The 25214-nt window shown below is 44.0% G+C and overlaps 1 protein-coding gene across 1 annotated transcript; it reads left to right on the top strand.

The window, feature by feature from the left end:
* Positions 1–10989: 10989 nt before the first annotated feature.
* LOC124027306 (mitogen-activated protein kinase kinase kinase 1-like) lies at positions 10990–16439 on the top strand. The gene is made up of 4 exons (XM_046339767.1): positions 10990–11084; positions 12535–12656; positions 13279–13370; positions 15501–16439. The coding sequence occupies exons 2-4, from the start codon at positions 12550–12552 to the stop codon at positions 15707–15709; spliced, it is 408 nt and encodes a 135-aa protein (XP_046195723.1). The 5' UTR covers positions 10990–11084; positions 12535–12549; the 3' UTR covers positions 15710–16439.
* Positions 16440–25214: the final 8775 nt, after the last annotated feature.

Genomic DNA, 25214 nt, shown 5'->3' with positions numbered 1-25214 from the left:
GCACACTTATTTTTGGGGAGTTTCTCCCACTCTTCTCTGCAAATCCTCTCAAGCTCTGTCAGGTTGGATGGGGACCGTCGCTGCACAGCTATTTTCAGGTCTCTCCAGAGATGTTTGATTGGGTCTAGGCTCTGACTGGGCCACTCAAGGACATGCAGAGACTTGTCCCAAAGCCACTCCTGCGTTGTCTTGGCTGTGTGCTTAGTGTCGTTGTCCTGTTGGAAGGTGAACATTCACACCCAATCTGAGGTCCTGAACACTTTGGAGCAGGTTTTCCTCAAGGATCACTCTGGACTTTGCTCCGTTCCTCTTTCCCTCGATCCTGACTAGTCGACAAGTCCCCGCCGCTGAAAAACATCCCCACAGCATGACGCATCACTATGCTTCACCATAGGGATGGTGCCAGGTTCCTCCAGATGTGACACTTAGCATTCAAGCCAAAGTGTTCAATCTTGGTTTCATCAGACCAGAGAATCTTGTTTCACATGGTCTCAGAGTCTTTAGGTGCCTTTCGGCAAATTCCAATCGGGCCGTCATGCGCCTTTTACTGAGGAGTGGTTTCCGTCTGGTCACTCTACCATAAAGGCCTGATTGGTGGAGTGCTGCAGAGATGGTTGTCCTTCTAGAAGATTCTCCCATCTCCACAGAGGAACTCTGGAGCTCTGTCAAAGTGACCATCGGGTTCTTGGTCACCTCCCTGACCAAGGCCCTTCTCAAAAGAATGCTCAGTTTTGCTTTAGGAAGAGTCTTAGTGGTTCTAAACTTCTTCCATTTAAGAATGATGGAGGCCACTGTGTTCTTGGGGACCTTCAATGTCGCAGAAAAGTTCTGGTGTCCTTCCCCAGATCTGTGGCTCGACACAATCCTGTCTCAAAGCTCTACAGACAATTCCTTCGAACTCAAATCAAATCAAATCCAATCAAATTTATTTATATAGCCCTTCGTACATCAGCTGATAACTCATGGCTTGGTTTTTGCTCTGACATGCACTGTCAACTATGGGACCTTATATAGAAACTTGTGTGCCTTTCCAAATCATGTCTCATCAATTGAATTTACCACAGGTGGACACCAATCAAGTTGTAGAAACATCTCAAGGATGATCAATGGAGACAGAATGCACTTGAGCTCAATTTCGAGTCTCATAGCAAAGGGTCTGAATACTTATGTAAAATATTATTTCCGTTTTGGTGTTTAACAAATTTGCAAACATTTTCAAAAACCTTTTTTCACTTTGTCATTGGGGTATTGTGTGTAGATTGAGGAGGAAAATATTGATTTAATCCATTTTAGAATACACCTGTAACGTAACAAAATGTTGAAAAAGTCAAGGGGCCTGAATACTTTTCCGTGTCAAGAAGAGCCTCAGCCCTTCTTGTTTGGTGAGCTACTCTGGCTCCCAAGCCCACTAGTGGATATACTGTACACTACACAAGGCTGACTTCCTCTGGATGGAACGAAACGAAAAGAGTCCGCTGAAACAAATAGTGATTCCACCCACGTGAACGCACACACGTACAATACGTCAACGGAGTGGAGCCTTACGCACACAACCCTCTGTGCCCCCATGTTGAGGTTCTGCCTACCCTCACCACCGGGGGCTGGCCCGTCAGGAAGTCCAGGATCCAGTTGCAGAGGGAGGTGTTCAGACCCAGAGTCCTAAGCTTTAACTTTATTGCCCCTAGTGGCGAAGGAGACGTGTTTATGGAAGTTGGGCATAACATGTCATAATGACGCAGAATTAAAATCGTTGGCTGCCAGAAAGCAGCCTCCGAATGTACAGCACCAGTCAAAAGTTTGGACACTCCTACTCATTCAAGGGTTTTTCTTTATTTTGACTATTTTCTACAATGTATAATAATAGTGAAGACATCAAAACTATGAAATAACACATTGAATCATGTACTAACTGAAAAGTGTTAAACAAATCGAAATATATTTTATATTCTTCAAAGTAGCTAACCCTTTTGCCTCGATGACAGCTTTGCACACTCTGGTATTCTCTCAACCAGCTTCACCTGGAATGCTTTTCCAACAGTCTTGAAAGAGTTACCACATATACTGAGCACTTGTTGGCTGATTTTCCTTCACTCTGCGGTCCAAATCATCCCAAACCATCTCACTGGGTTGAGGATCGGGTGATTGTGGAGGCCAGGTCATCTGACGAGCACTCCATCACTCTCATTTTTGATCAAATAGCCCTTACACAGCCTGGAGGTGTGTTAGGTCATTGTCCTGTTGAAAAACAGATGATAGTCCCACTAAAAGCAAACCAGATGGGATGACGTATCGCTGCAGAATGCTGTGGTAGCCAATCTGGTTAAGTGTTCCTTAAATTATAATTAAACCACAGACAGTATCACCAGAAAAGCACCATCATACCTCCTCCTCCATGTTTCACTGTGGAACTACACATGCAGAGATCAACCGTTCACCTACTCTGCTTCTCACAAAGACACAAATCTCAAATTTGGACTCATCAGGCGAAAGGACAAATTTCCACTGGTCTAATGTCCATTGCTCGTGTTTCGTGGCCCAAGCAGGTCTCATCTTCTCATTGGTGTCCCTTAGTAGTGGCTTCTCTGCGTGAAATTTGACCATAAATTTGCTTGCTGCCGACACGGAGCCCCGTCGATCCATCATGACTGGTCTGCCTACGTAACCGTCCAGGGGGTTACAACAGGCTCTCCCTGCTTCGTCCCCTAAGGCCCATCTGCTAGCCTACTATCCCCAACCTGCTAGCTGTCTGAATTGCTGTGTCCGGATGTCCTTGCAGTGTCTGAATCCTGGCTGGCCACCAAAATCCAGAAATTTCCATCACTAACTATAACATTTTCCGACAAGATAGAACTGCTAAAGGGGGCGGAGTTGCAATCTACTGCAGAGATAGCTGCAGAGTTCTGTCATACTATCCATTCGAGCTTCTACTTTTAAAACCAGAAACAAGTCTCTCACCATTGCCGCATGTTATAGACCCCCTTCATCTCCCAGCTGTGCCCTGGACACCATATGTGAATTGATCTCCCCCCATCTATCTTCAGAGTTCGTACTGTTAGGTGACCTAAACTGGGACATGCATAACACCCTGCTGTCTTACAATCTAAGATAGATGCTCTCAATCTCACACAACCTACCAGGTACAACCCTAAATCCGTAAACATGGGCACCCTCTCAGATATCATCCTGACCATCTTGCCCTCCAAATACACCTCTGCTGTCTTCAACCAGGATCTCAGCGATCACTGCCTCATTGCCTGCATGCGTAATGGATCCGCGGTCAAACGACCACCCCTTATCACTGTCAAACGCTCCCTAAAACACTTCAGGAGCAGGCCTTTCTAATCGACCTGGCCCGGTATCCTGGAAGGATATTGACCTCATCCCGTCAGTAGAGGATGCCTGGCTGCTCTTTAAAAGTGCTTTCCTCTCCATCTTAAATAAGAATGCCCTTCCGAAAAATGTAGAACTAAGAACGGATATAGCCCTTGGTTCAGCCCAGACTTGACTGCCATTGACCAGCACAAAAACATCCTGTGGCGTTCTGCATTAGCCTCGAATAGCCCCCACAATATGCAACTTTTCAGGGAAGTCAGGAACCAATATACTCAGTCAGTTAGGAAAACTATGGCTAGCTTTTTCAAACAGAAATTCGATTCCTGTAGCGCTAATTCCAAAAAGGTTTTGTGACACTGGAGAATAAGAGCACCTCCTCCCAGCTGCCCACTTCACTGAGGCTAGGAAATACTGTCACAACCAATAAATCATAATAATAATGATAATCGATTATTTCAAGAATAATTTTTCCACGGCTGGCCATGCATTCCACCTGGCTACCCCTACATCTCAGCATCCCCTGCAGCAACAATGTCGCTCTTGCTGCTGGTGATTATCTGATCCACCTCTACGCAGACGACACCATTCTGTATACATCTGGCCCTTCTCTGGACACTGTGTTAACATACCACCAAACGAGCTTCAACGCCATACAACACTCGTTCCGTAGCCTCCAACTGCTTTTAAATGCTATTCGACAACAAAGCCTCCCTCACTCATGCCGCCAAACATACCCTTGTGAAATTGACTATCCTACCAATCCTTGATTTCGGCAATGTCATTTACAAAATAGACTACATCCAGTTTGCTGAGTAGAGTGTTGGAGGCTATCACAGAGCCATCCGTTTTGTCACCAAAGTCCCATATACTACCCACCACTGTGACCTGTATGCTCTCATTGGCTGGCCCTCACTACTTATCCGTTGCCAAACCCACTGGCTGGGTTATCTATACGTTTTTGCAAGGTAAAGCCCCGCTTTATCTCAGCTCACTGGTCACCATAGCAACACCCACCCGTAGCATGCGCTCCAGCAGGCATATTGCACTGGTCATCCCCAACGCCAACTCCTTCCTTTGGCCGCCTTTCCTTACAGTTCTCTGCTGCTAATCACTAGAACAAATAGCAAACATCTCTGAAGCTGGAGTCTTATATCCCCCTCTCTAACTTTAAGCATCAGCTGTCAGAGCAGCTTACCAATCACTGTACCTGTACACACCCTATATGTAAATAGCACAACAAACTACCTCATCCCCATATTATTACTAACCCTCTTGCTATTTTGCGCCCCAGTATCTCTACTTGCACATCATCATCTGCACATATATCACTCCAGTATTAATGCTAAATTGTAATTATTTTGCCTCTAGGGCCTATTTATTGCCTACCTCCCCTACTCTTCTACATTTTCACACACTGTACATTGGTTTTTCTATTTTTCTTTTCTTTTGTGTTATTGACTGTACGTTTGTTTATGTGTAACTCTGTTGTTGTTTTTGTCGCACTGCTTTGCTTTATCTTGGCCAGGTCGCAGTTGTCAATGAGAATTTGTTCTCAACTGGCCTACCTGGTTAAATAAAAGTGAAATAAAAAAAGTCCTGATTCACGCAGTCTCCTCTGAACTGTTGATGTTGAGATGTGTCTGTTACTTGAACTCTGTGAAGCATTTTTTAAGGGTGCTCTTTCTACGTCTGGTAACTCTAATGAACTTCTCCTCTGCAGGAGATGTAACTCTGGGTCTTCCATTCCTGTGGCGGTCCTCATGAGAGCCCGTTTCATCATACTCTTCATTGTTTTTATAACTGCTCTTGAAGAAACGTTAAAAGTTCCTGAAATTTTCCAGATTGACTGACCTTCATGTCTTGATGAACTGTTGTTTCTCTTATTTTATTTTTGCATTTTTTTATTTAACCATTATTTCACCAGTGGGCCCATCGGGAAGTCCAGGACCCAGTTGCACAAGGTGGGGTTCAGACCCAGGGCCCCCCCTTATCTTAATGATAAGCTTGGAGGGTACTATGGTGTTCAACAGTACTTGTCAGTTGGAAAAAAATAATAGCGGATACATTTCACAAAATAGCAAAGTTGTATCGGAGCTTGCAAAACGGCGGCCATCCAGTAACATCTAATAAAAGCCAACAACTGAGCCCAGGGTAGGGATTCAGGAATCAGGCCCCAAATTAGACCCCCACACCACAATTAGAGACATCTTAATTCTCAATCATTATAGCCAAGTGAAGAAAGACACAAATCAAATCAAAGTTTATTTGTCACGTGTGCGAATACAACAGGTGTAGGTAGACCTTACAGTGAAATGCTGAATAAAACAGGTGTAGGTAGACCTTACAGTGAAATGCTGAATACAACAGGTGTAGGTAGACCTTACAGTGAAATGCTGAATACAACAGGTGTAGGTAGACCTTACAGTGAAATGCTGAATACAACAGGTGTAGGTAGACCTTACAGTGAAATGCTGAATACAACAGGTGTAGGTAGACCTTACAGTGAAATTGAATACAGTGAAAGTGAAATGCTGAATACAACAACAGGTGTAGGTAGACCTTACAGTGAAATGCTGAATACAACAGGTGTAGTAGACCTTACAGTGAAATGCTGAATACAACAGGTGTAGGTAGACCTTACAGTGAAATGCTGAATACAACAGGTGTAGGTAGACCTTACAGTGAAATGCTGAATACAACAGGTGTAGGTAGACCTTACAGTGAAATGCTGAATACAACAGGTGTAGGTAGACCTTACAGTGAAATGCTGAATACAACAGGTGTAGGTAGACCTTACAGTGAAATGCTGAATACAACAGGTGTAGGTAGACCTTACAGTGAAATGCTGAATACAACAGGTGTAGGTAGACCTTACAGTGAAATGCTGAATACAACAGGTGTAGGTAGACCTTACAGTGAAATGCTGAATACAACAGGTGTAGGTAGACCTTACAGTGAAATGCTGAATACAACAGGTGTAGGTAGACCTTACAGTGAAATTCAGGTGTGAATACAACAGGTGTAGGTAGACCTTACAGTGAAATGCTGAATACAACAGGTGTAGTAGACCTGAATACAGTCACAGTGAAATGCTTACTTACAGGCTCTAACCAATAGTGCAAAAAAGGTATTAGGTGAAAAATAGGTAGGTAAAGAAATAAAACAACAGTAAAAAGGCAGGCTATATACAGTAGAGAGGCTATAACAGTAGCAAGGCTACATACAGACACCGGTTAGTCAGGCTGATTGAGGTAGTATGTACATGTACGTAGATATGGTTAAAGTGACTATGCATATATGATGAACAGAGTAGCAGTATTTTAAAAGGGGTAGGCGGGTGGTGGGACACAATGCAACAATGCAGATAGCCCAGTGAGCCAATGTGCGGGAGCAGTGGTTGGTCGGCCCAATTTAGGAAGTATGTACATGAGTGTATAGTTATAGTGATGATGCGTATACGATAAACAGAGAGTAGCAGCAGTGTAAAAAAGAGGGTTTGCGGGGGGCGGACGTCCTTGATGGCAGGCAAATAGTCCAGGTAGCCATTTGATTACCTGTTCAGGAGTCTTATGGCTTGGGTGTAAAAACTGTTGAGAAGCCTTTTTGTCCTATGACTGTTAAATTTGATTTGATTTGATTTATGACTGTGGTGGCTGGGGTCTTTGACCATTTGTAGGGCACCGCCTGGTGTAGACGTCCTGGATGGCAGGCAGCTTAGCCCCTGTGATGTACTGGGCCATACGCACTATCATCTGTAGTGCCTTGTGGTTAGAGGCCGAGCAATTGCCACCTAAACCACCACTCCTGGGACATGTAGCCAGCCACTGTAAAACATTATATACAGTTACATTATATACAGTTGAAGTCTGAAGTTTACATACACCTTAGTAAAACATATTTAAAGTTAAATTTAAAGTTTTTCACAATTCCTGACATTTAATCCTAGTAAAAATGCCCTGTCTTAGGTCAGTTAGGATCACCACTTTATTTTAAGAATGTGAAATGTCAGAATAATAGTAGAGAGAATGATTTATTTCAGCTTTTATTTCTTTCAGAAGTTTACATACACTCAAATCGTATTTGGTAGCGTTGCTTTTAAATTGTTTAACTCGGGTCAAATTTTTTGGTAGCCTTCCACAACCTTCCCACAATAAGTTGGGTGAATTTTGGCCCATTCCTCCTGACAGAAATGGTGTAACTGAGTCAGGTTTGTAGGCCTCCTTGCTCGCACACGCTTTTTCAGATCTGCCACACAAATTTTCTATAGGATTGAGGTCAGAGCTTTGTGATGACAACTCCAATACCTTGACTTTGTTGTCCTTAAGCCATTTTGCCACAACTTTGGAAGTATGCTTGGTGTCATTGTCTATTTGGAAGATCCATTTGCGAAAGCTTTAACTTCCTGACTGATGTCTTGAGATGTTGCTTCAATATATCCCCATAATTTTCCTACCTCATGATGCCATCTATTTTGTGAAGTACACCAGTCCCTCCTGCAGCAAAGCACCCCCACAACGTGATCCTGCCACCCCCATGCTTTAAGGATGGGATGGTGTTCTTTGGCTTGCAAGCCTCCCCCTTTTTCCTCCAAACATTATGATGGCATTATGGCCAAACAGTTCTATTTTTGTTTCATCAGACCAGAGGACATTTCTCCAAAAATTACAATCTTTGTCCCCATGTGCAGTTGCAAACCGCAGTCTGGCTTTTTATGGCGGTTTTGGAGCAGTGTTGAGTGGCCTTTTAGGTTATGTCGATATAGGACTTGTTTTACTGTGGCTATAGATACTTTTGTACCCTTCTTCTTCAGCATCTTCACAAGGTCCTTTGTTGTTGTTCTGGGATTGATTTGTGCTTTTCACACCAAAGTACGTTCATCTCTAGTAGACAGAACGCGTTCCTTCCTGAGCGGTATGATGGCTGCGTGGTCCCATGGTGTTTATACTTGCGTACTATTGTTTGTACAGTTGAACATGGTACCTTCAGCCGTTTGGAAATTGCTCCCAAGGATGAACCAGACTTGTGGAGGTCTACAATTATTTTTCTGAGTTCTTGGCTGTTTTATTTTGATTTTCCAATGATGTTAAGCAAAGAGGCACTGAGTTTGAAGGTAGGCCTTGAAATACATCCACAGGTACACCTCCAATTGACTCAAATTTTATCAATTTGCCTATCAGACAGAAGCTTCTAAAGCCATGACATAATTTTCTGGACTTTTCCAAGCTGTTTAAAGGCACAGTCAATTTAGTGTATGTAAACTTCCTGACCACTGGAATTGTGATACAGTGAATTATAAGTGAAGTAATTGTTGGAAAAATTACTTGTGTCATGCACGAAGTAGATGTCCTAATGGACTGGCCAAAACTATAGTTTGTTAACAAGAAATATATAATATTGCATACCACTGAATGGGCTCAGGCTGTACCATAAGTACATGCATGTATGCTAAATACACTATCCTCAATCATATCTTTGACCTTTAAGTACCACAGAATGCTCAGCAGGGCTTACCTAGGGCCTATGCTGGTGCCCGGGCTCTGTGTGTGAGTGTGTGTGTGTTTATACGCGAGTGTGCGCGTCTGCGTTTGTGTGTGCACTCGTAGGTTTGTCGTGAGCTGAATCCTCTGCGGCTCGGTTAGATGAGCTAGACAGCCAGACACCAGCCCTTGTTTTGAGCGTCTGCCTGGGAATGAAATGATAGAAGCCCAGTTCTTGTTGTTTTTCCCCCTCAAGCCATGAATACAATCAGAAAGGGTCTGTGTTACCCCCTCCGCTTCCTCCCTGCACTGAAACCCTAACCAGTTGTTTTTCGCTGAAAAATGTCCAACCGCCATTATGATAATGATCCGCAATGTTACATTACCCTTGTGACAATCCAACAGGTAGGACAGAGTTTCGAAAGAAGGGATTCAGATTTTTTCACTAGTTTGGTGCCAGTTTGGTGCCAGTTTGGTGCCTGCTGAAAGGGAATTTTACCGTCCTCTCCTTTGACTAAATTCCCCCCATTTCATCCGGTTTGTATAACTATATTCCTAACCGTGCCTGTATCAGCATATTCTTGACCATGGCTATTTGTAATATCAGTTGCTCAAAACATGAAAATGCTAATACTCAAATACCAATTCAAACCTTGACTCTACTGCCACCATGTTTAAAAGTCCCCCAAAAGTTGCTAAAACCTGGCTGACTTTGGCATCTTTCTCGGCAGCCATGACCCCTCCTCTGTCTCTATTGAGAACGCTGCAGCGGTGGGTCATCCCCAGGCGTCATCATCGTGCCAGAGCGAGGGGACTCCAGAGGCTGTTCATCGTCCCAGGATGGGGACTTCACCCTGCCCCAATTCGGGGTCCAGCAGGTCCCCCAGACCTACAAAGAACTGGCCGAGCCCTGGATCAAGGTGAGAGGGGTGGAAAGATAGATGTGGGTTCTAATAATGTCGACCAGACCTGGATCAAACACATATGTACAATACTTTCAAATACTTTATTTACCATTTGAGCTTGCATTTTGTGACTATTCCATTCCATTTTGAATTGTTCCATTACACTAGGCAAACAAAACCAAATGTCTTCATCCCTTTGCATACCAAGAGGGTTTACATGTAGTTGATGTCTCTATCAGATTAGTGCCATATTCCGTTCGTAGTTATAATTTTGTGTGTCAAATCAAATCAAATCAAATCAAATTGTATTTGTCACATACACATGGTTAGCAGATGTTAATGCGAGTGTAGCGAAATGCTTGTGCTTCTAGTTCCGACACTGCAGTGATAACCAACAAGTAATCTAACTAACAATTCCAAAACTACTGTCTTATACACAGTGTAAGGGGATAAAGAATATGTACATAAGGATATATGAATGAGTATGAATGAATGAGTCCTCCTCTCCAGGTGTTTGGCATGGAGTTGGTGGGCTGCCTGTTCTCCAGGAACTGGAACATCCGGGAGATGGCCCTGCGGCGGCTGTTGCACGACGTCAGTGGCGCGCTCCTCCTGGCCAATGGCGAGCACGCCTGCCCGGGGGCCGGGGCGGGCCGTACAGAGGTGTCAGGTGATGTGGTGTTGGAGTCATGCTGCAGCGTCCTCTCCATGGTGTGTGCTGACCCTGTCTACAAGGTCTACGTGGCCGCACTGGTGAGACTCTTTAATATTACTGTACCCCCACAGATCCTGTGAAACTAAGAATCAAGTTTTACTGTGTAATTCTATAACTGTACTATACTCCAGCTGTCAGGAAAGCATTGTGAACCCTTTAAAGTCTTAGGCCCCATCCAGAAACAACTCCGAGCCCAGTGATTCCCAAAAGTTTATCTTTATTAGGATGCCACGATGACAGCTAATCTTGGGATTGAGACCCCATGTATTAAACGATAGAAAATCAAACTAACTTCTGTAATTTGATCAAAGGAAAGAATTGGATATGTCTAAGAAATATGGTTGTAGATCCATCTAGTGGTTGTTTCTGGACTGGGCCTTTTGATATTCATACGTGTTCCTGATAAGTGAGAGGACCATATATCAAATATATCTTCACTTGATTAGCTGATTTGCACTACCTGATCTCTGTGTTCAAACTTTGGCCCTTCTCCCTCCCCGCAATATTGATGAAAGTTATCTCTTGAATTGTGCTGAAGTTCACTTCAACAACAAGGTAGTCTGGTTAGCTCTAAAGTCCACTGAACATCCAGGAAGTGTGAACAGAGTCAAACCAGCAGGGATTCTCCAGGGACAGACTGAGCGAGAAAAAAAGGTCTTTCTCGCTATTTATTTACTTGGTCTCTTTCAACAATAGTTTTTTAAAGTATTTGTCATTTAGCAGACTACTGTAGTGAGTGCATACATTTTCATACTTTTAAAACTTATCCCTTGTGGGAATTGAGCCCACAACCTGGCGTTGCAAGCGCTATGCTCTACCAACCTAGACCCACGGGATCTAGTTCTTGGTGCGTGTTTTAAAAAATGCAGGCCCTCTGGACAATCAACATTTCCCCAAAGCACTTTGCTTCAGCAGAGCAGCAGTTATGTAAAAACAAAAAGTTCTGTCCTCTTGGGGGTTTTCCATAGTGTTTAAGCAGACAGACTTTGGTGTTTACTGTATTCTTCTTTCAAGACAAAGAAGGGATGGTGGTGATGGCGGGTGGACAAAGAATACCAATGTGGCAATGTTCTAGATTAAGAGGGCCAGATCACCTAAATTGTTGCTGCTTTGAAAAGTTACTCCCATTTGTTTGAGGCTGTAACAGAGCCTGCATCAGCGGGGGTGGGGCAAAAACAGTTAGCTGCGTGTGCACTACCTGGGACCTTGTAGCAAGTGAAAACAGCAGAGCCACCATTTCAATAACTTATTTTCTTACCTTTTCGTACCATGTGATGTGGCCCTCACTATTGGAAGTAAACACTTGTTTATTGATATTATCTGTCTCCTAAGAGTGGAGTCGACTCGGGAGCATGGAGTAATGGGGGTTGAGAGGGAGTGGAGTAGACTGGGAAGCTTGGAGCAAATGGGGTTGACAGGGAGAGATAGTGTGCATTGTGTGTGTGAGCATGAAAGAGTGAGTGGGACAAAGTAGTTAGAGGGAGGGAAGCATGAGGGGGAGGAAGGAGTAACCTTGCCTGCCTGGCAGAGGGAGAGTGAGAAAGAACTTTGAATCTGTCTCTGGGCAGCGTTCCAGTGCAACTCCAATTTGTAAGTCGCTCTGGATAAGAGCGTCTGCTAAATGACTTAAATGTAAATGTAACTCTCTATCAGTCACCAGTTCCCACGCCTCTTCTCTCTCTCTGGGAGTCAGGCTGGGGCGGAGCACCACCAAGTCTCCACCTCCTGCCAAGGCCACAGAGGCCTCTCTAATGGCCTTGAGGTCATGCCCAGGCAGCCATATTGTCACAGGAATAGACAGGGTCGTAACTCGGCGTGGTCAAAAGTACAATTCCTCCCACCACCGAACCACAGTGTTATGTTAGGGCGCTCCAAGAGGTCTTCTGTTTCTCAATGACTCTCAATGACTCTACTAAATTCGCTTGATAGTAAGTTCTCAGCCATTAGTTTGATCAGCCCATCTAATATTTTGTGATGAAGCTTTTCACTACACATCACCATATCTCCTTTTTAACTTTCCACACACTGGACACACAGTAACAATATTGGTACTTTATGTTTGAGTTGTAAAGGTGAACCCTGGTCTCTTGTCCTCTTTCTGTAGAAAACCTTGCGGGCCATGCTGGTGTACACGCCCTGCCACTCGGCGTCTGAGCGCTCACGGCTGCAGCAGCTGCTCCGGCCCGTGGTGGAGACTATCCTTGTCAAATGTGCCGACGCCAACAGGTAAAGTCCGTCTCAAACTAACGAGTGGGATAGATATGCGAGCCTGTCAGGGGTTCACTGCAACTGCTAGTAGCTAGTGCCCTCTGTTGGGGAATACAAAATATGACATGCACTTGTTAGATCTCCCCACTGATCATACTGTATGATGTACTGTATATCAGGAGTATTCAAATAGGAGCCAGGAGGTCCAGAGCTTCTTTTCTGTTCTACCTTATAATTCATTGCACCCACCGGGTGTCCCAGCTCTAAATCAATCATTGATTAGAGGGGACGAATGAAAATCAGCAGTGGAACTGGCTTTGAGGTCCAGATTAGAATTTGTCTGATATACATCTTCAAGAACTGACTCAAACATGACCACCTTTTCTTGTGATATAATACTGTATTCATTAGGTTGATAGTACATGAATTAACAGATTACATTCCCCATGTCTCATTTCAATGTCTCAATTGCACAATTTGTAGTCTATGTTAACACAGAACTACAATCTCGCTGGTCAGATATGTTTACGTCGTCTGTTCAAACTGTAAAAAAAAAAAAAATCACAATTAATGAAAAGCATTAGCAGTCTAGCATGGACATAAATACATTTTGAGTGTTGTTTCTCTGTGTCATGTCCAGTCGTACCAGCCAGCTGTCAGTGTCAACACTACTGGAGCTGTGTAAAGCCCAGGTAGGAGAGCTGGCCGTGGGCCGAGAGATCCTCAAAGCAGGTAAGAACTACAAATCCCATTTATCCTCGCTGAGTGTTCAGCGGAAATAGCACCATCTCTCCCCATATTACTCAAATTGATGTACAGTGGTTTGCGAAAGTATTCAACCACCTTGGCATTTTTCCTATTTTGTTGCCTTACATCCTGGAATTAAAATAGATTTTGAGGGGTTTGTATCATTTGATTTACACAACATGCCTACCACTTTGAAGATGTAAAATATTTTTTACAGTGAAACAAACAAGAAATAAGACCCCAAAAAATCCAACTTGAGCATGCATAACTATTCACCCCCCCAAAGTCAATACTTTGTGGGGGTGAAATTGCAGCAATTACAGCTGAAAGTCTCTTGGGGTATGTTTCTACAAGCTTGACACATCTAGCCACTGGGATTTTTGCCCATTCTTCAAGGTAAAACTGCTCCAGCTCCTTCAAGTTGGATGGGTTCCGCTGGTGTACAGCAATCTTTAAGTCATACCACAGATTCTCAATTGGATTGAGGTATGGGCTTTGACTAGGCCATTCCAAGACATTTAAATGTATCCCCTTAAACCATTTGAGTGTGGCTTCAGCAGTATGCTTAGGGTCATTATCCTGCTGAAAGGTGAACCTCTGTCCCAGTCTCAAATCTCTGGAAGACTGAAGCAGGTTTCAGAATTTCCCTGTATTTAGTGCCATCCATCATTCCTCAAATTCTGACCAGTTTCCCAGACCCTGCCAATTAAAAACATCCTCACAGTATGATGCTGCCACCACCATGCTTCACTGTGGGGATGGTATTCTCGGGGTGGTGAGTGGTGTTGGGTTTGTGCCAGAAATAACGTTTTCCTTGATGGCCAAAAAGCTAAATTTGAGTCTCATCTGACCAGAGGACCTTCTTCCATATGTTTGGGGAATCCCCCACATGCCTTTTGGCGTGTTTGCTGATTATTTTCTTAAAAGCAATGGCTTTTTCTGGCCACTCTTCCGTAAAGCCCAACAGTGTGGAGTGTATGGCTTAAAGTGGTCCTATGGACAGATACTCAAATCTCTTTTCAGCTCCTTCAGGGTTATCTTTGGTCTCTTTGTTGCCTCCCTGATTAATGCCCTCCTTGCCTGGTCTGTAAGTTTTGGTCAGTCTCCAAGTTTATATGACATATACTTTCCATTTTTTAATCATGGATTTAATGGTGCTCTGTGGGATATTCAAAGTTTCGGATAATTTTTTATAACCCAACCCTGATCTGTACTTCTCCACAACTTTGTCCTTGACCTGTTTGGAGAGCTCCTTGGTCTTCTTGCCGCTTGCTTGGTGGTGCCCCTTGCTTAGTGGTGTTGCAGACTGAGGCCTTTCAGAACAGGTGTATACATACTGAGATCATGTGACAGATCATGTGACACTTAGATTGCACACAGGTGAACTTTATTTTTGTCACGGTCGTCCTCCTCTTCATCTGAAGAGGAGAGGCGAGAAGGATCGGAGGACCAATATGCAGCGTGATGTGTTCATGTTGAATGTTTAATTAAAGAAAGAACGGAACACTGAAACACTATACAAAAACAGTAAACAAAATAACAACCATGAAGCTAATGTGAGCTGCGCTGAAACAAGCCATCAACATAGACAATCACCCACAAACAAACAGTGCAACCCAGGCTACCTAAGTATGATTCTCAATCAGAGACAACTAATGACACCTGCCTCTGATTGAGAACCATACTAGGCCGAAACATAGAAATACCCCAAAACATAGAAAAACAAACAGACTGCCCACCCACCTCACGCCCTGACAATACTAAATAAATACAAAACAAAGGAAATAAAGGTCAGAACGTGACAATTTAACTAATTATGTGACTTCTTAGGGGTCTTTAGGGGCTTCATAGCAAAGGGGGGTGAATACATATGCACGCACCACTTTTCAGTTGTTGTTTGTTTTTTTAGTAAGTATTTTTTTTCTATTTCACATTAAATCCAAATAAAAATCTATTTAAATTACAGGTTGTAATGCAACAAAATAGGAAAAACACCAAGGAAATGAATACTTTTGCAAGGCACTGTACGTGACTGTAACTCATGTCTTAACAGTTTACAAATTTAAAAAAGACCCAACTGACTACTCATTGTAAACATCTCTACCTTTCTCCCAGGGTCCATCGGTATTGGCGGGGTGGACTTTGTCCTGAACTGCATCCTGGGGCCCCAGACGGAGGCCAATAACTGGCAGGCCCTGATGGGCCGCCTTTGTCTGATTGACAGGCTCCTGCTAGAGTTCCCCGCCGAATTCTACCCCCACATAGTTTCCGGAGGGGACTGCCACCAGTCTCAGACCCTGGGGGAGAGGTCCGTGATTTTATAGTCATATCATATAGCCTTGAGCGCACAGCCATGAGTTGGTGACCTTGTCCTTGTATAGCTTTGTTGGTCACCAACAGTAGCTGATGACTCGAGTCTCAGGGGGAGAGGTGGAGGTGCGCCACAGGGATGAGCATTGTGCCCAGTGATATTTTGTTTTGATCATGTCGTCATGTAGCCTTGAGCTCACAGCCTTGAGTTGGTGACCTTGCAAAAATAATTTGGTGGGTGCTTATATTTGTTCTATTTCACACATGCACAAGTGTGTATTATACATGTGTGAATTTGAGATACATTTTTTTGCGTATCCCGACTCCCCCTGAGACACCCTCGGAGAGTGGGGTCATGACCAGTCTGTCATTATCAACAGCGACCTTGGAGCAATTAGGAAAAAAGGAGGAAAATTGAAAAAGGTTCTTCTTCATAATATAACTGTTTATTAATAAATATGTTTTATGATAGCTGAAAAACAAGAAAATTGATGTTTCACTGTGTTTGAGGAAGGGGAAGAGTGGACCCAAAGGTGCACAGTTCGAATCCCGCCTCAGCCAGAATTGACATTTCTAAACAACCACTTTAGTGTTCTTTTTCACATTGGTGATTTTAAGATCACCTAAGTCAGTAATGGAACGATTATGGTAATAATCATAAGATATAGAAGTGTTATTCTTTATTGCTGTACTATTATCCTGTTACCTTGTTTATGCAATTAGTATCTTAAATGATCAATTATCTCCTGCGGTTTCTTGTGGACTGCATATTACCTGATATAATTGTAAATATACTGAACAATAACATAAACGCAACATGCAGCAATTTCAAACATTTTACTAAGTTACAGTTAATAAAAGGAAATCAGTCCATTTAAATAAATTCATTAGGCATGAATCTATGGATTTCACATGACTGGGAATACAGATATGTATCTGTTGGCCACAGATAACTTAAGTAAAATAAAAAAAGGTAGGGGTGTTGATCAGAAAACCAGGTCAGTATCTGTGTGACCACCATTTGCCTCATGCAGCGTGACACATCTCCTTTGCATAGAGTTGATCAGGCTGTTGGATTTGGCCTGTGAAATGTTGTCCCACTCTTCTTCAATGGTTGGTGTGAAGTTTCTGGACCATTGGCGGAACTGGGTCCCCACTGTTATACCACGTCGATCCAGAAGCATCCCATGCTCAATGGGTGACCTGTCTGGTGAGTATACAGACCATGGAAGGATTGGGACATTTTTAGCTTCCAGGAATTGTGTACAAATCCTTGCAACATGGGGGCCGTGCACAGGGCTGTGGCAGCCTCATTCATTTTTGTCACATGGTTATTGCCATGCAAAAGACTGCTGGTCTCACAGCAATGAACTTAAACAGGCTTACCATCTTCAGGCCTCTAGCCATACAAGCGCTGCTGCGTGCCTCAACATCTACATTTTAAAAAGGGATAATAAATCAATTTAATATACACCATCACAACAAATCCATGATTTATTTTAGTCAGATCTAAAGAAACATTATGATATGAAAAGAATGTATTTCCAAAGAAGAGAATATGTGTTGGCCTACTGTAGACCTACATTATCTGGCTCCATGCCATAGGCTGTAGGCTTGTTCATTTAGCTGACAAGATATGCTTCCCATGCCATTCTTTTATTTGATCTGATTTTATAGTAAGATGAATATAGTTGAACTTAGCTGAATAAAATAGAAAGGATATTTTTCCCATTACAGATTGACTGCGTTCATATGAAGTTGCTATATATTGCTATAAGTGATCATTTGAAACAAGTCCTACATGCTAGATTTAGAGTTATTTGTCAACTTTAGTTGTGAATGATACAAACCTTATAATGTCTTGGAAATCAAAACATATATGGGCTGCATGGTGTGACTACAGGCTATTGATGATTGAGAAAGTAGCAAAAATGGCTTACTTTCTCATCAACTGATCATATTTTCATAAAAATGGCTTACTTTCTCATCAACTGATCATATTTTTCACGCATCAGACTATTCTCAATTTGATCTAGTCTTTACTAATTATTTTGGATTCACAATGGCCCATTATCAAATGGGCCATTGCACTCAAATAGCCTAGTGAGGAGGCTGCACGCTTTCCCACCAGTCTGTTTTGTAGGCTACTTGGGTTTTATAGTGGAGCATATGCTTAATATATAATATGAGCAGCTGAGAAATAAATATAAGAACACTTACTTCACTCCATGCATCAACCACTGTTTGACGAGCATGCTCTCGCTGCTCGATATAGGTGAGATTCTCCCAAACGCTATGCCATGGTCTCTCTCCAACCTTGTTCCTGCAGCTACCCTGTGCTTAGTTTGGGAAACCAAGTGTTATCTGTTCGGGAACATCAATGTTTTCGCTACGAAATACGATAATACAGTCCACACTCAACAGCGATTACTCACATTTTGGAGTATAGGCTAGACCAATTATGTACCAAAACATCTTAAATCAGTTTTATGTTTTTCTATCATACATACAGTTGAAGTCGGAAGTTTACATACATTTAGGTTGTTTTTCAACCAACTCCACAAATTTCTTGTTATTTTTTAGACCAGAGGAAAGAGTGCCACCTACTGGCCCTCCAACACCACTTCCAGCAGCAACTATAGTTTTGGATAGTCGCTTAGGACATCTAATTTGTGCATGACACAAGTAATTGTTCCAACAATTGTTTACCGACAGATTATTTTACTTATAATTTAAGCAGCATACCATCCTGCATACCACTGCTGGCTTGATTCTGAAAAACAAAAAACTTTAAGATTTAAGATGGTTTGAATTCATTATCACCTTAAATAGCACTGTCAATTTCTTTGTATTGGGCTTTTAAATTTTAATTTAACCTTTATTTTACTAGGCAAGTCAGTTAAGACCAAATTCTTATTTTCAATGACGGCCTAGGAAGTGGGTTAACTGCCTGTTCAGGGGCAGAACGACAGATTTTGTACCTTGTCAGCTCGGGGAATTGAACTTGCAACCTTTCGGTTACAACATCCACAACAACCATCTTTTACACTGTTTCAATCTGCCATTCAAGTTCTTTCTTCAAATGTATCATCACAGTGAGGTGAGTTTTAAAAGAATGATAGGCCTACTGTTTTGATGCTAATTGTTTGTTGTGATTTTCAAAGGATTTTGCATTAGAGGGACAATAGAGCCCCGAGGACCAGGCCATTAGAACCTGATGGTGGTAGTTAGCAAGTTGGGTATTACAAAGGCATGTCCAGAGTGCATAAAATGAGATTACCATGACTCAATGGTCACGTGGAATTTTACTGCAGTCATCGGTAGTACAGCCCTAGCCGTGCATTATCATGCTGAAACATGAGTTGATGGCGGCAGATGAATGGCACGACAATGGGCCTCAGGATCTTGTCACGGTTTCGCTGTGCATTCAAATTGCCATCAATAAAATGCAATTGTGTTCCTTGTCTGTCGCTTATGCCTGCCCATACCATAACCCCACTGCTACCATAGGGCACTCTGTTGACATCAGAAAACTGCTCACCCACACAACGCCATACACGTGGTCTGCGGTTGTGAGACCGGTTGGACATACTAACAAACTCTTTAAAATGACGTTGGAGGCAGCTTAGGGTCGAGAAAAGAACATTACATTCTCTGGCAACAGCTCTAGTGGGCATTCCTACAGTCAGCATGCCAAATGCACGCTCCCTAAACCCTGAGACATCTGTGGCATTGTGTTGTGTGACAAATATGCACATCTTATTGTCCCCAGCACAATGTGCACCTGTGTAATGATCATGTTGTTTAATTAGCTTCTTGATATGCCACACCTGTCAGGTTCCTGTCAGGTGGATGAAATGCTCACTAACAGGAATGTAAACAAATTTGTGCACAGAATTTGCGAGAAATCAGCTTTTTGTGCGTACAGAACATCTCTGGGATCTTAATTTCAGCTCATGAAACAAGGCACCAACACTTTACATGTTGCGTTTATATTTTTGCTCAGTGTATATCACATCCCATTGGGTAAAGATGTCACGCCCTGGTCGAAGTATTTTGTGTTTTTCTTCATGTATTTGGTCAGGCCAGGGTGTGACATGGGTTTTTGTATGTGGTGTGTAGCTTAGTGGGATTGTAGCTTAGTGGGGTGTTCTAGGAAAGTCTATGGCTGTCTGGAGTGGTTCTCAATCAGAGACAGGTGTTTATCGTTGTCTCTGATTGGGAACCATATTTAGGCAGCCATATTCTTTGGTTGTAATTGTGGGTGATTGTCCTTAGTGTCCTTGTTCCTGTCTGTGTTAGTTTGTGTTTCGGTTTTCGTTACGTTCTTTGTTTTGTAGTGTTTGTATTTTAGATTCGTGTTACGTTTTTGTTCATTAAACATGGATCGCAATCTACACGCTACGTTTTGGTCCGACTCTCCTTCACCACACCTAGAAAACCGTTACAGAATCACCAACCACCAACGGACCAAGCAGCGTGTCAACAGGCAGGAGCCACAGGAGAGATGGACATGGGAGGACGAACTGGACGGTAAAGGACCCTGGGCTCAGCCTGGATAATATCGCCGCCCCAAGGAAGAACTGGAGGCGGCGAAAGCGGAGAGGCGCTGGTATGAGGAGGCAGCACGGCGACGCGGATGGAAGCCTGAGAGTCAGCCCCAAAAATGTATTGGGTGGGGGCTCAGGGAGAGTGTGGCAGAGTCGGGAGTCAGACCTGAGCCAACTCTCCCTGTTTATCGTGAGGAGCCAAGGAGGAGACCAGAACCAGAGCCGGTGTTGGAGGTGAGCGAAGCAGAGACTGTGAAGGGGTTAATGGGGAAATTGGAGGAGAGAGAAATGAGGGAGTTGCTGTGTTGGTGCTTTAAGCATGGAATTCGCCCGACGGAATGTGTCGGGGATTTGATGGCACCTGGGTCAGCGCTCCATACTCGTCCTGAGGTGCGTGTTAGTCGGCTGTTGAAGTTGGTGCCAGCCTCACGCATCAGGCCTCCTGTGCACATCCCTTGCCTTGCACGTCCTGTGCCAGCACTGCCCTCAAGATCTCTAGTACGCCTTCACGGTCTAGCCCATCCTGTGCCACCTCCACACACCAGCCCTCCGGTAGCAGCTCCCCGCACCAGGCGTCCTGTGCGTGTCCTCGGTTCAGTTCCACCAGTGCCAGCACCACGCATCAGGCCTACAGTGCGCCTCGCCTCTCCAGCGCTGTCGGAGCCTTTCTTCTCTCCTGCGCTGTCGGAGTCTCCCGCCTGTTCAGCGCTGTCGGAGCCTTCCTCCTCTACAGCGCTGCCAGAGTCTCCCGCCTGTTCAGCGCAGCCAGAGCTGTCGGTCTGCATGGAGCAGCCAGAGCTGCCAGTCTGCATGGAGCAGCCAGAGCTGTCAGTCTGCATAGAGCAGCCAGAGCTGCCAGTCTGCATGGAGCAGCCAGAGCTGTCAGTCTGCATGAAGCAGCCAGAGCTGTCAGTCTGCATGAAGCAGCCAGAGCTGTCAGTCTGCAAGGAGCTGCCAGTCTGCAAGGTGCTGCCAGCCTGCATGGAGCAGCCAGAGCTGCCAGCCTGCATGGAGCAGTCAGAGCTGCCAGTCTGCATGAAGCAGCTAGAGCTGCCAGTCTGCATGAAGCAGCCAGAGCTGCCAGTCTGCAAGGAGCTGCCAGTCTGCAAGGAGCTGTCAGTCTGCAAGGAGCTGTCAGTCTGCAAGGAGCTGTCAGTCTGCAAGGCTGTCAGTCTGCAAGGAGCTGCCAGTCTGCACAGAGCCGCCAGAGCTGCTAGTCTGTAAGAGGCCGCCAGAGCTGTCAGCCTACAGGGAGCAGCCAGAGCCGCCAGTCAGCGTGGAGCAGTCAGAGCCGCCAGTCAGCATGGAGCAGCCAGATCTTTCAGTCTACCAGGATCCGCCAGTCAACCAGACTCTTCCAGATCCGCCAGTCAGCCGGGAACTGCCAGTCGGCCAGGAACTGCCAGTCGGCCGGGAACTGCCAGTCGGCCAGGATCTGCCTGTCCGCCAGGATCTGCCAGTCCGCCAGGATCTGCTGAGACCACCAGCCAGCCAGGATCTGGTAGATCTATCTACCTGCCTGTGCTTCCCCTCACTCCCGAGCTTTCTCTCACTCCCGAGCTTTCTCTCACTCCCGAGCTTTCTCTCACTCCCGAGCTGCCTCAGTCCCGATCAGCTGCTCTTCAGTCCAGTGGGTTTCTGGGTGAGGACTAGGCCATGGTCAGCGGCGAGGGTGGACTCGAGGAGAGGGGACTAAGACATTGACTGAGTGGGGTCCACGTCCCGCGCCGGAGCCGCCACCATGGACAGACGCCCACCCAGACCATCTCTATTGTTTTGAGGTGCGTTCGGGAGTCCGCACCTTAGGGGGGGGTTCTGTCACGCCCTGGTCGAAGTATTTTGTATTTATCTTCATGTATTGGGTCAGGCCAGGGTGTGGCATGGGGTTTTGTATTGTGGTGTGTTTGTCTTGGGGTTTTGGTGGTGGTATTGGGATTGTAGCTTAGTGGGTTATCGAGCAAAGTCTATGGCTGTCTGGAGTGGTTCTCAATCAGAGGCAGGTGTTTATCGTTGTCTCTGATTGGGAACCATATTTAGGCAGCCATATTCTTTGAGTTTGTCGTGGGTGATTGTCCTTAGTGTCCTTGTTCCTGTCTGTGTTAGTTTTCACTAGTATATGCTGTTTCGGTTTTCGTTACGTTCTTTGTTTTGTAGTGTTTGTATTTTAGATTCGTGTTACGTTTTTTGTTCATTAAACATGGATCGCAATCTACACGCTGCGTTTTGGTCCGACTCTCCTTCACCGCACCTAGAAAACCGTTACATTAAGTTGCTGTTTACATTAGTAGTAAAGGCCTACATTTAATGACAGGTATTTCTAGTAACACAGCATGTTTTCTAGATGAACATGTAACAGTATGACTTTAGACCGTCCCCTCGCCCATACCCGGGCACGAACCAGGGACCCTCTGCACACATCAACAACAGTCACCCACGAAGCATCGTTACCCATCGCTCCACAAAAGCCGCGGCCCTTGCAGAGCAAGGGGAACTACTAGTTCAAGGTCTCAGAGCAAGTGACGTCACCGATTGAAACGCTATTTAGCTCGCACCAATGCTAACTAAGCTAGCCGTTTCACATCCGTTACAAACACACAGTTCAAATGTTATAGGCCAATGCATGTTTTGCCATTTACCATATACCTTCTGAAATAGGTCATACCTGCCTCGGAGCTGGCCTGTTGCCCGCATCAGCAAGACAATCCCCTGTGGTGGCAAACGTCCGCAAGCGAGACATCCACTCACTTGTGGGGCTTTTTGGACATCTGAAATTAGCAGGATGAATGACTACCACAAGAACAACTAGCAATACATGTCAACCTTAATGTAAACTGGGCTAAAATAGTAAGCCTATAAGAATGCATGGTATTATTGGAATATTTTCGGTATTCAACCAAGTAGGCTAATCAATCACCATGGCAAATTAGTCAACAGGCTATATCAACTAGGCTATATCATGGACTGACTGATTTTAATTAATAAACAAGTACGTAAGTATAATTCTAAAATTGATTAAATAAAATGTTCTCATCAATCTACACACCATGATGACAAAGAGAAAATACGTTTTTAGAAATGTTTGCAAAAATAAAAAACAATACAGAAATACCACAAATAGCTCAGGTGCATCCTGTTTCCATTGATCTTCCTTGAAATGTTTCTTCAACTGGATTGGAGTCCACCTGTGGTAAATTCTATTGATTGGACATGATTTGGAAAGGCACACACCTGTTTATATAAGGTCCCACAATTGACAAGCCAAGGTCCCACAATTGAAAAACCAATGCCAAACATCACGTCTGGAGGAAACCTGGCACCATCCCTATGGTGAAGCATGTTGGAGACAGCATCATGTTGTGGGGATGTTTTTCAGCGGCAGGTACTGGGAGACTAGTCAGGATCGAGGAAAGATGAACGGAGCAAAGTCCAGAGAGATCCTTGATGAAAACCTGCTCCCGAGCGCTTTAGAATCACAGACTGGGACAAAGGTTCACCTTCCAACCGGACACCGACCCAAAGCACATAGCCAGGACAACTCAGGAGTGGCTTCGGGACAAGTCTCTGAATGTCCAGCCAGAGCCCGGACTTGAGCCTGATCGAACATCTCTGGAGATACCTGAAAACATCTGTGCAGCGATGCTCCCCATACAGCCTGACAGAGCTTGAGAGGATTTGCAGAGAAGAATGTGAGAAACTCCCCAAATACATGTGTGCCAAGCTTGTAGCGTCATACCCAAGAAGAATCAAGGCTGTAATCGCTGCCAAAGGTGCTTCAACAAAGTACTGAGTAAAGGGTCTGAATACTTACATAAATGGGGTATTGTGTGTACCTTGATGAGGTTAAAAAACAAAACAATCAATTTTAGAATAAGGCTGTAATGTAACAAAATGTGAAAAATGTCAAGGAGTCTGAATACTTTTGAGTGCTCTTCAGGGCATTTTACAGAAGCTATGGCTTGACAAGTTTACAACCTGGATATCAAAGCATTATTTACATTTATGTAATTCAGCAGAGCGACTTACAGTTGTGAGTGCATACATTTTCATACTTTTTTTCATGCTGGCATTGTAAGCGCCATGCTCTACCTACTGAGCAGCACAGGATGTGTAACGGTTTTCTTCCGTTGAAGGAGAGGACCAAAATGCAGTGTGGTTAGTGTTCAATGTGTTTAATATAGACGATAACCGAGAACACTACAAAATACAAAACAACAAATGTGAAAACCGAAACAGTCCTATCTGGTGCAATGACACAAAGACAGAAGACAACCACCCACAAAATACCCAAAGAACATGGCTGCCTAAATATGGTTCCCAATTAGAGACAACGATAAACACCTGCATCTAATTGAGAACCAATCTAGGCAACAACCATAGACTTACATAAACACCTAGACCAGGAAACACCCCATAAACATACAAAACCCCTAGACCAGACAAAACACAAATCTCCCATGTCACACCCTGACCTAACCAAAATAATATAGAAAACAAAGATAACTAAGGCCAGGGAGCGACAGGATTATCTAATTTAGCAGGCATAATCACATAATAACTAGTCAAAACAAACGTTGATAGCTCCCCCCATTGAAAGTCAATGCTATTGTAACGTTACCGAATTATGTGTGACCTGTTTACATAGATAGCAAACATTAGCTAGATAGCTAATGAACTTAGCTTGCTGAATAGCATTTACTAAAATGGACAATAACTTAACCATGGTAATGTTAGCAGATAGCATTATATTTTTCGTGGACAGTTCTCTTACCTATGAAAAAGAGAGTTACTGTAAATGTACTATACTGTTACCATGCTAGCTAGCTAGCTAGCTTGCCAGGTAGCTAAGCTATGTAGCAGCTATTGATAGCCACAAGTTAGAGGTTACAATTTAAATTATTTTGTTGGAAAACAAGTTGGCTGTGGTTAATATCAGCATTGCAGTACAATTCATGTTTTTAATCTGATAGTC

Source organism: Oncorhynchus gorbuscha, unplaced genomic scaffold (genome assembly GCF_021184085.1).
Source record: "Oncorhynchus gorbuscha isolate QuinsamMale2020 ecotype Even-year unplaced genomic scaffold, OgorEven_v1.0 Un_scaffold_3083, whole genome shotgun sequence".
NCBI lineage: Eukaryota > Metazoa > Chordata > Actinopteri > Salmoniformes > Salmonidae > Oncorhynchus > Oncorhynchus gorbuscha.
This window is presented reverse-complemented; position numbering and strand designations above follow the sequence as displayed.